The 11,283-nt window shown below is 45.2% G+C and overlaps 1 protein-coding gene across 1 annotated transcript; it reads right to left on the bottom strand.

Annotated features, from left to right (window-relative positions):
- Positions 1 to 3,557: 3,557 nt before the first annotated feature.
- Positions 3,558 to 11,283, bottom strand: rabif (RAB interacting factor). Its single transcript, XM_052035145.1, has 2 exons — positions 11,017 to 11,283; positions 3,558 to 6,267 (listed from the first exon to the last, which is right to left on the bottom strand). Exons 1-2 carry the CDS (start codon positions 11,206 to 11,208, stop codon positions 6,019 to 6,021), a joined length of 441 nt encoding a protein of 146 aa, XP_051891105.1. The 5' UTR covers positions 11,209 to 11,283; the 3' UTR covers positions 3,558 to 6,018.

The following is an 11,283-nucleotide window of genomic DNA, read 5'->3' as shown; positions in this document are numbered from 1 at the left end:
TACACCCCCAGCGATCGGGGTTCGATTCCCGTCGCCGTCTGTAAGGAGTTTGTACGTTCACCCGTGTCTGTGTGGGTTTCCTCCCACATTCTAAAGACGTACAGGTAGGTTAATTTGGGGTTTAAAATGGGCAGCGCGGACTCGTTGGGCCGCAACGGCCTGTTAACACGCTGTAAATAAAATTTAATTAAAATATCAATGATTCTACATCCAAGAACTGTGGAGTCTCAGTCACCAAGAATATCCAACACAAAAGCTGAGCTTTTTTTTTGCTATTCAGGAAATATTAAGGGTTAGTGCAGGAAAATAGTGGTGAGGTAAAATATCCAGGCTGTTTGTGTCCTGACAATTTGCAAACCCACTTGTATCGTCAATAAATCTGGCCATAGCACACTCAGTTCTCATCCAAGTCATTTATCATTACTTAACCTTTCTTATTCCCTAAAGAACCAATGTTTATTTAGGTACGCTTCCTTTTCATGCACATATAGAAGCTCCTACTGTTTGTCCTACATCTTTATTGAGATATTTACTGAATGCTTCCTTACGTGTCTGTCACTGCTGATCTACCATATTACCCTTAATCCATTTTCCCCAGTCCACTTTAGCCATCTCTGTTATACTATTGTAACTGTTCTGAAGTTTCAGACTCAAGTTTCCTCTCACCCTCAAAGTGAATTTGAAATTCTGACATGCTATGCTCACTCTTTCCTAGGGGATTCTTCACTATGAGATCATTAATTAATCCCGTTTCATTACATAACACAAGAACTAAAATAGCCTGCTCCCTGCTTCGTTACTTTAAGAATTCATGAAGTGTGTTAAGATGGCTCTGAGAAGCTATGCTAATACACTACAAACTCTTCACCATAAGACATAGAAGCAGAATTAGGCCATTCGGCCCATCGAGTCTGCTCTACTATTCGATCATGGCTGCTTTATTTTTCCCTCTGAACCCCATTCTCCTGCCTTGTCCCCATAACCTCTGACACCCTTACTAATCAAGAATCTATCGACCTCCACTTTAAATATACCCAATGACTTGGCCTCCACAGCCAATGGTGGCAATGAATTCCACAGATTCCCCACCCTCTGGCTAAAGAAATTCCTGCTCATAACAGTTCTAAAGGGACGTTCTTTTATTCTGAGGTTGTGCCCTCTGGTCCTAGACTCTCCCACTACTGGAAACATCCTCTCCATGTCCACTCTGTTCAGGCCTTTCAATATTCAGTAGGATTCAATGAGATCCCCCCTCATCCTTCTAAACTCCAGTGAGTACAGGCCCAGAGCCATCAAACGCTCCTCATACATTAACCCTTTCATCCCCAGGATCATTCCTGTAAACCTCCTCTGGACCCTCTCCAACACCAGCACCTTTCCTTAGAAATGGGGCCCAAAACTGCTGACAATATTCCAAATGCAGTCTGACCAATGCCTTATAAAGCCTCAGCATCACATCCTTGCTTTTATGTTCTAGTCCTCTCGAAATGAATGCTAACACATCTGCCTTCCTTACTACCGACTCAACCTGCAAGTTAACCTTTAGGGAATCCTGCACTAGGACTCCCAAGTCCCTTTGCACCTCCCATTTCTGAATTCAGTCCCTGTTTAGAAAATAGTCTATGCCTTTATTCCTTCTAGCAAAGTGAATGCCAATACACTTCCCTACACTGTATTCCATCTACCATTTCTTTGCCCATTCTCCCAACCTGTCCCAAGTTCTTCTGCAGACTCCTTGCTTCCTCAACTCTACTTGCCCCTTCACCTTGTATCATTTGCAAACTTTGCCACAAATCCATCAATTCCATCATCATCCAGATCATTAACATGTAACGTGAAAAGTAGTGTACCCAACACCGACCCCTGGGGAATACCACCAGAAAAGGCCCCCTTTATTCCAACTCTTTGCCTTCTGCCAGTCAGCCAATCGTCTATCCATGCTGGTACCTTTCCTGTAATACTATGAGCTCCCATCTTGTTCAGCAGCTTCTTGTGCGGCACCTTGTCAACGGCCTTCTGAAAATCCAAGTAAACAACATCCACTGACTATCTATCCTGCCTGTTACTTTCTCAAAGAATTCCACAGATTTGTTGGGCAAGATTTCCCCTGAAGGAAACCATGCTGACTTCGGCCTATTTTATCACGTGCTTCAAAACCTCATCCTTAATAACAGACTCTAACATCTTACCAGTCCTCCAGAACCATTCCTGACTGTAGTGATTCACAAGGCAACCATTGCCAATATTATAACTAAAATCATCCGTGATTATTGCAGCTCCTTTTGTAAAAGCCCCTTTAGGTATTTCTCAATTTATACTCTATCAGGGGCCAAAATACCACCCCCATCAGTGACTTCTTACCTTTATCATCTCTCATTGCCACTCAAATGGATCCTATATCTTCAGCTTCTCAATCAACGTCAGTCTTCACTGCTACAGTGATGTCATCCTTTATTAACAGACCCACGCCACGTCCTTTTCCTTATCCTTTCAGAACATCAAGCACCTCTGAATATTTGATTCCCAGTCTTGGTCACATTGTAATCATATCTTTGTAATGGCCATCAGATTATACCCATTTATTACTATTAATATGGCTAAATCACCTATGTTGTTACAAACGCTGCATTCATTCAGATGAAAAGGCTTCAACTTTATTTTGTAGTTTTTCTTTACACAAACTTTATTTGCTGTGGAGTAATCCAGCTTCACTTTGGGTATCAGTCAGTGGTACAACGTCATCACACAATCAGGTATCAGTGGTACACTGTGGGAATGTCAGTGTCAGAATCTGGTGTCACAATCCCCACCCCAACCGAAATGAATTTTTATTTTGAGTTAACCTGGCGGGTATGATGCAAGTGAATGCCTTGCAAGATATTTAAGAGAGCAGCAGCTAGGAGTTAAACACAAGTCAGTTATGGGAAGGCCAAACCAGGAAAGGGCAGATTTCATTCCCTGAAGGACATTAGAGAACCTGGTGGTTTCTCAGGTGACCCAGTTGTCCCCGGACTCCAATATATAAACAAGCCATCTTTTGAAATTCCAGATTTTTTAAATCAACTGAATCAGTTTTTCCTGCTGCCATGACAATGTTTGAGCTTGTTCCTCTGGATCAATGATCCAGGTCTCAGGTTACTGGTCCAGTCCGTTACTACCATGCTTTCAGTCAGGAGTAAAATGGCTTAAGACGTGTGAAACGTGTTCAGTACATAATTGACTGTGACACAGTACAAAGTTGTTTCCCCAGGGAATTGAATTCTTCTGTAAAATTAGCAAGGATCAAGATAAAAAGATGTAAAAGCACATAAAACTGACAACTTCAGTGACTGAAAAGCAAAAGGCAATGACACAGATTAGCATTTCAAAAAGGGAGTAGGAAAAGAAACTGGCATGGGACACCAAATACTGAGAAAAATATACTCAGATACGGTCTCCAGTTATAACTGATTAGTAATAACCTAAATGAAAATTAGGAAATATTAGGAATGTTAAATAATGACTTTGCAACTATATTTCCAAGAGGAAAACATTAACTTCCCAGAAACTCAAGGACAGAGATTTAGCAAATTTAATGCAAGTATAACAATTACAAAAGAAAATAGTATCACTTTAATATGACAAACTACCAGAACCAGATGGGTTCCACTTCAGGGTTTGAAGTTGGTGACAAGACTGCAGACACCCCAACTATAATCTTCCAAAGTTCTTCCTTCAGGAACTGTTACCTTTGATTGAGAAACTGTAGGTCACTCTGCTACTTAAGGTGAGATGAGGAAACCAGGGAATTCTACAACTAAGCCTAATTTTGCCATGAAAGTATCACCAGCTACAATTGAGAATAGCTGAACATGAAAATTTTCAGCTGATGAGGGAAAGTCACCATGCACTTAATGAATCTGGCTGATTTTCTTTATATAAAGTGACTAAAGCAGTAGATGGGAGAAATGTCTATGCATAGAATAAAGTACTTTATTGGCCTCATCCATCAATTGCCTTCACTTCCACAAATCAATTTCAAATTTAGTTCAATAACTTACAGAAAATTTAATCTAATGCTTTCTGGAAACCCACAGTACTTTGAGCTTCCGGTGACAACTGTTTAGCAGAATGTGACTCGTGGTTTCCTGCATGGATCAGTGCTGGGCTGTAATTATTCACTTTATTTATACATTTCATAGACAAGGGAAAAGAAAGCAACACATCCAAGTTTACGAATAACACAAAGACAGTTTGCATTGTAGCCAATATAGGTGTAATATATTAATGAACTAAGTGAATAGTCAAAACTATGGCAAATAGATTTCCAGGTAGACAAGTAAAGATTTTGAACCACTTTGAACCAAGAAAGTTGAGAACACTGCGAGTTCAATAGTAAAAGGATGGAAGCTAATGGATTTCCAAAGAAACAAAGGTTCTTATTGGAGACACAAGAGACTGCAGATGCTGGAATTTGGAACAAAAAACAAACTGCTGCAGGAACTCAGCAGGTCGAGTAGTATTGATCAGATGGCTGATGTTTTGGATTGAGACTGTGCATCAGTTCCTCCAGCAGTTTGTTTTTTGCCATGAATTGAAATGTAATAGTTAGATTTCTAAATGAACAGCAACCTTTACATCAAGAGGACTGGAATACAAATCTACAGGCATATGATGCCCTTGTAGAATAAAAGATGCTGTAATGGAATGATTAGAAAACAGGAAGTGGTAGTAAACTATTCTTTTGGGCTGGAGAGAGGTGTACAATGGAGATCCCAGGGTTTGGTGCTAGGACCACTTTATATCAGCAGCTTGAATTTGGGTGTACAATTTCCAAGCCTGTAGACAGCAAAAAATTGGAAGCACAATGAATCATGAGGGCGGCAAGAGATTTCAAGATATATTCAGTGGTGGAGTGGCACATAGGTGGCAGGTGAAATGCTAAGTGTTTCATTTTGGGAGGAATAATGAGAAAATGGAATACAAACTGGAAGGTACAATTATAAAAGGGATACAAGAACAAAAGATCTGGGGTGTATGGACATAGTTCCTGAAAATGACAGAGCAGGAAAATTGGTTCAAATAAAATGCCCACGATCCTGGACTTCATAAATAGAGGCACAGAGTACAAGATCATGGAAGTAATGAAAAACATTTACAAAACACTAGTTCAGCCAGTTTGGTTCTGGGAGTCACACTTTGCCAAGGATGTTGGAGGAGGCACAGGAGAGATTTACTAAGGTGAGTCCAGAGGTGAGGGACTTAAGTTATGAAGAAAAAACAGAGGAGGTTGTGGGAGAGTTTAAAAATCATGTAAGGTAAAGAGTGGATAGAGAAACAAAGGGTGGAAGGGACAAGAACTAGGGGATATACAATGAAGGGGTTTAAACAAAACAACCAAAAGTGACATGAGGAAAAACTCTAACACGAGTGGTTAGAGTCTGAATGCACTGCCCGGGAATAGTAGTGGACGCAGATTCAATTGTCGTCCTCAAAGGGGAGCCGGATGGTATCAGGATGCTGTAACTATTCTGAAACTCTGCTCCCCCCCAGTAATTGTGGGGTAGTCATGGTACAGCCACTCTACCCACAGCCAGGGATGGACATGACACAGCATCACAACCCTCACTGTGCGTATTAGTGCTGCACCCTCTCCTCATCCCATTGTGGGCCCAACCACACTCATGGTATCTGTGGGACAACCTGCCAATCCCTCTCCCTGTGGGATACGAATGGTAGAAACACCCCAGTCACCTACATTTCACTGGAGCTGCTCAATAACAACAGCACATGGCAGTTGTAAGACTTATTTTAATGACAACCTGGAAATACAGGCCAAGCAATCAGCTGGTCACCACAGAACACCAAATTGATGAGCACGTCCTGGTACCATGGCTTGGACTAATACTCTGAAGCAGTTGCTGCCGGACAAAACATATAATGAAGTCCCTGTCCAGCCCCCGGAACAGGTTTAATGTGAATGATACACTGATCCCGTCAGTAGATCGATCTGTGGCCCCTAAAGCTCCTCGTCACCCACTATTCATGCTGCACTCGATCCAGAGCAACGTAGAAGCTCTTCTTGTCATCCAGACAGTGCCAGCCGATGGGGCCAATCTCACAGTCGGCACACACAAGGTACTTGATGTTATTCACATTCTTCGTGAATCCAACATTTTCAAAGGTGTACATGTCGTCCACAAACCAGTGCTCCTGCAGCATATCCCCTGTGACCGCGTTGTCCTCAGTGCCCAGCGCCACCTTCTGCCTCATGGATGGGAGGAACAGCTGCAAGATAAAACATGCTCGTTAACCCAATCAGCACTGGCGCCACCATGATTGGTTGATGTGTAGGCCAATCAAAGTCGGGGTTTGGTAACAGATGGAGGAATGTGTTTGGACGTGACGAATATGGCTTCCAAAGAGATTCATTTAGGTACCCACTGGAGGTTATTAGCAAAACAGATTCGGATTAGTTTATTGCCGTATACACCAGGGTGCAATGAAATTCCTCGTTCATATGAAGCTCACTGAGTAAACAGTGCACATGATAATAATAAACATAGCAATGGTGTAAAGTATAGTAGTGCAAACTGAAGTAATGAACATCGAACAGTACAGCACAGGAACAGGCCCTTCGGCCCACAATGCCTGTGCTGAACACAATGCCAAATTAAACTAAATCCCTACTCCCTGCACATGATCCATATTCCTCCATTCCCTGCATATTCATGTGTCTATCTAAAAGTCCCTTAAATGCCACCGCTAAAAGAAATGCTAAAGTGACAATTCCACCTCTTCTGTTGTTAAGGGTTCAAGAAAGTGACAGCACACGGAATTGTGCCACGAGTTGGTGATTAGTTGGGAGTTCTCTGACTGGCTGGATGTGACCACTGGTGTCCAATAGGAATATCTATTTTCACCATTAGAATATAGCAAGGATGGATTATTAAGTCATCTGTACACATTTGCAGTTGACCCTGGCCAGGGGACACAGTATAGGCAGGCAAGAAGGGAGATTGATCAATGGCCAAAACTCCATCCGATGGAATTTCATGCAGGAAACAGGGAGAACATCCAGTTTGGATGTGGTAAGAGAGATCAATGCATTTTTCTAGATGCTGAAGTACTAGTGAAAAGTGAATGGAATCTGGGGCTTGGAGTTAACAGGGTGAGTCAAGTCTCTGGTACAACCCCATTTGGAGCATTGTGTTTGGTTCAGGGTGCTTCAGCCCAGGAAGGTGATTTTGACTTTCCACAGATTGGCCAAGCTGATACTTGGGCTTAGTAGAGTTTATACTTTATCGTTGGATGCCAAGACCATGTCTCTGCTTGAACAGAGAAAATTCAGGGGTGATCCACAAAGGTGTTAAAATGTTCAGTCAAATAGATAAAAAGTTATTTCTGCTGCAGGAGGAGTCAGAATGAAGTCACTTATACTTAAAATTAGAGTAGAGCTATTCTGGAGCAAAAGTAGGAAAGAAATTTCAGTGAAATTCTCAGGCAAAAGGCTGTGTGTGCCAGGACCAATCAGGGCCTCCAGGACCAAGAGTGATAAATTTTTGTGTTAGGCTATCAAGTGATAGAGTTATGATGGCAAATGAGGCTGCGATATAGACTGGGCAAGATCTAACAGGTGCAAGGAGCTTAATAACCTCCTCCTATTCCAAACTGCGACAAGGCCCGCAGATCAATTCATGGACATGGAAGCTCATGAACATGCAAGCCTCTACGTATGAGGAATCCCTTGTATATTTAAATAGTGTCTTTCACAGCATCTGGATTTCTCACTTTCACTGCACTGCAAACTTCCACAAAACAACATGATAATGTTCATAAAATGTTTCACTGATCACAGAGTGGGAATCACATGAACATAAGGGGATAAATATTGGCTGGGATGCCAAAAATAACTTAACTTCAACATGGCACCTTGGCATCATTTATGCTCACCTGATACAGACAGACATGAAAAAGCTTCTTGCACATCTCCACTGGAATCTCCAGCTTCATAACATTAGGTAGTGCACTACAGTAGAGTCAGAGTCATACAGCACAGAACAGGCCCTTCAGCCCATCATGTCCCTGCTGACCATCAAATACCCATCTATACTAAGCACTTGGGCCATAGCCTACTGAGCCTCAGTGATGCAAGTGCCTGTCTGGATACTCAAATGCTGCAAGCGAACCTGCCTCCACCATCCCCTCAGCCAGTGCACTCCAGACTCCAGCCATACCCTGGGTGAAAAAAATTCTTCCTCAGATCCCCCCCAAATACCTTATTCAAAACCAATGCCACCCCTCACTGTTTTAGATAATTCTGCTATCAGTAGAAGTTCCCTAATATCTACCACATCTATGCCCCTCAATTTTTTTATACCTCTCTCAGGTTCCCCCCTCAGTCTCTTTTGCTCCAAGGAAAAAAAACTCAACCTATCCGGTCTCTTCTCAAAACTGAGATGCTCCATCCCTGACAACATCCTAGTGAATCTGCTCTTCACTCTTTTCAGTCCATTCTAAAAGTGTGTTGACCAGAAGGGTACAGAGTGCTCCAGCTGTGGCCCAACTAATGTTTTATGTTGTTGTACCATAACCTCTGTACTCTTTATATTCAATGCACCAGCTAATGAAAGCAAGTATCCTGCAAGCCTTCTTCACCACCTCATTTTACCCTCATTGTTACCTTCATTGATTCTTGAACTTGTACACCAAGGGCTGTTCCACAATACTGCCTTGAGCCTGACCACTCATGTGTACGTCCTACTCTTAATAGTCCTCCCAATGTGCCTCACCTCGCACTCATCAGGATTAAATGCCATCTGCCAGTTGACCCAGTCTTGATCTCCACACCATTTTCATGCTCTCTTCCTATACCTGCCAGCTCTCTCACCATTCAACCACCTGTCAGTCTCCACTTTGAATGTATTCAGTGACACCACCTGCACAGCTCTCTGGGGTAGAGAATGCCAAAGATTGAGGGAAGAAATTACTCCTCCATTCCATCTGAAATGAGCAACACTTTATTCTGAAACTATGCCCCTCGATCTAGATACACCCACTAGAGCAATCAACTGTCAGTATCCACCCTTCAGAATCTCATATTTCAATAAGATCACCTCTCATTCTTCTATATTCAAATGTGTATAGGCCCAATTTGCTCAACCTTTCTCTTTGCATCAACCCCTTCATCCCAGGAATCAACCTAGTGAATCTTCGCTGCACTGGCTCCAATGTAAGCACATGCTTCCTTAAACATGGAGATCAAAACACTACGCAGTAAACAGACTCACCAGTGCCCTGAAAAGTTGCATCAAAACTTTTCTTACTTTCATACTGCACACTACTTACAATAAAGTACAACACTCCATGAGCTTTCCCAATGACAGGTCATCCCCAAGTTACGACAGGGTTCCATTCCTAAGAACTGTCCGTAACCTGAACAGTTCGCAAGTCGGCAATGTGGCTGCGAACCAAGTTCCTGGGTGGCAGAAGTTGCCTGCAGCCCCACAGCAGCCAGCAAACACACCCTGCCGGTCTCCCAAAGGCTTGTTCGTATGTATGGGGTGTACACAAGTCAGGTGTTCATAACCTGGAAAGGACCTCTACTTGCTTCACCTGTGTGCTACCAGTGTTTCAAAGTTTAGGAACTCCCTTGAACAGCAACATTTTGTAGCCCCACTCCATTTAAATAATAATTTGCTTCTTCACTCTTACTTTCGAAGTGGATAACAAACACTTTCCCACATCTAGAACCAGAGGGCAAAGCTTCAGAATCATCAATTTGAGATGAAGATAAACTTTGTGGTTGTCTGGAATTCCCTCCCTGAGAGAGCTGTGGAGGCCAAGTCATTCAACCCAGAAAGGAGGAGATTGACAGACGTTAGCACTACAAGGGAGTTGTGGGGTAAGAGGGTGAAAGTGGACACTGTCAAGCCTGGTGATAATCTGGTAGTGCCATTGCCAGGCATGATTTTACTGAATAATGGAGAAGGCTCAAGGACACAACTGACCTATTCTTGCATCCATTTATGTTTCCCAGACCCTGATCTCCTTCCCTACGCATACTCGTTACCCAGAACACAATTCCTCCACTCTAAACTTCATTCCTCCTCCCGGAACTATCATTTCTCCCCCTCCCACCCACACCCCTACCTTGGCCCGGAACCCGTTTCTTCTTCATCCTTTCCTTGCCAAGAACCAAATTCATCCTTACATCGGAGGAATAAAAAACTGCAGATGCTGGAATGTGGAGCAACAAACAAGATGCTGGAGGAACTTAAGCACGTCAGGCAGCATCTGTGGAGGGAAATGCACAGTTGACATCTCAGGTTCCCTCCATCTTTTGGTCCAGATGAAGGCTCTCGACACAAAACGTCAACTGTCCATTTCAACCTCTCACCCGCAGATCTCTAGTACCATCCCACGTTCTCCCCCTCCCACCTTTCCTACACAGAACATAATTCCTCCCTTCAAGACCACCTCCCTTCCCCAAAAGGATCACCAAAACCGCCACTCCTCCATTACAACGGACTCATCCCTGACCTCCCTCAACTCCCTCACCGGGATTCACCTCACCAGAACACCTCTCCTCCTTCCCAACCATCTAACACAGCCCCTCCCTCCCCCTCAGGTAACCTGATTCTCCGGCCCCTCCCTCCTCCTCCTCCTCCCCCTCCCCCCCCCCACCCCTGGCCCGGCCCCCTCCTCCTCCTCCTCCCCCTCCCACCCCCGGCCCGGCCCCCTCCTCCTCCTCCTCCCCCTCCCACCCCCGGCCCGGCCCGGCCCCCTCCTCCTCCTCCTCCTCCTCCCCCACCCCACCCCACCCCCGGCCCCCTCCTCCTCCCCCACCCCACCCCACCCCCGGCCCCCTCCTCCTCCTCCTCCTCCTCCTCCTCCTCCTCCCCCACCCCACCCCCGGCCCGGCCCCCGGCCCAGCCCCCTTCCCCACCCCGGGCCCGGCCTCCTTCCCCACCCCGGGCCCGGCCTCCTCCTCCTACCCCCCGGCCCGGGCCGCCTCCCCCCAAGCCCCTCCCCTACCTCTCTGCGGCGGTACCGCGCTGTTCCCGGGCTCAGCACCCGGGAGCCGCAGCGCTCACACACAACGGCCTTGCCGTTGGTGCCGGAGGCGCTGACCAGGCCGGCCGACAGCCCGGTCCCGCCGGGAGGCTCGGCCCGCTCCTCCACCGGCTGCCCGTCGCTCCCGGCCGCAGGGCGACCCGCCGGTTCCATGTCGCGTCGTCTCCGAGACCCCGGGAGCCGCAACTTCCGCTTCCCGCTCGGTGCAGCATCCGCTTCCGGCCGCCC

This window comes from Pristis pectinata, chromosome 20, assembly GCF_009764475.1.
Source record: "Pristis pectinata isolate sPriPec2 chromosome 20, sPriPec2.1.pri, whole genome shotgun sequence".
Lineage (NCBI taxonomy): Eukaryota > Metazoa > Chordata > Chondrichthyes > Rhinopristiformes > Pristidae > Pristis > Pristis pectinata.
This window is presented reverse-complemented; position numbering and strand designations above follow the sequence as displayed.

What these genes read in the sequence shown, in the direction of transcription:
- rabif (XM_052035145.1), bottom strand. Translation starts at nt 11,208, where the DNA reads ATGGAACCGGCGGGTCGCCCTGCGGCCGGGAGCGACGGGCAGCCGGTG. An exon ending in CGCGGTACCGCCGCAGAGAG is followed by an intron (nt 6,268 to 11,016) that starts GTAGGGGAGGGG and finishes TTTATCTTGCAG; the next exon opens with CTGTTCCTCCCATCCATGAG.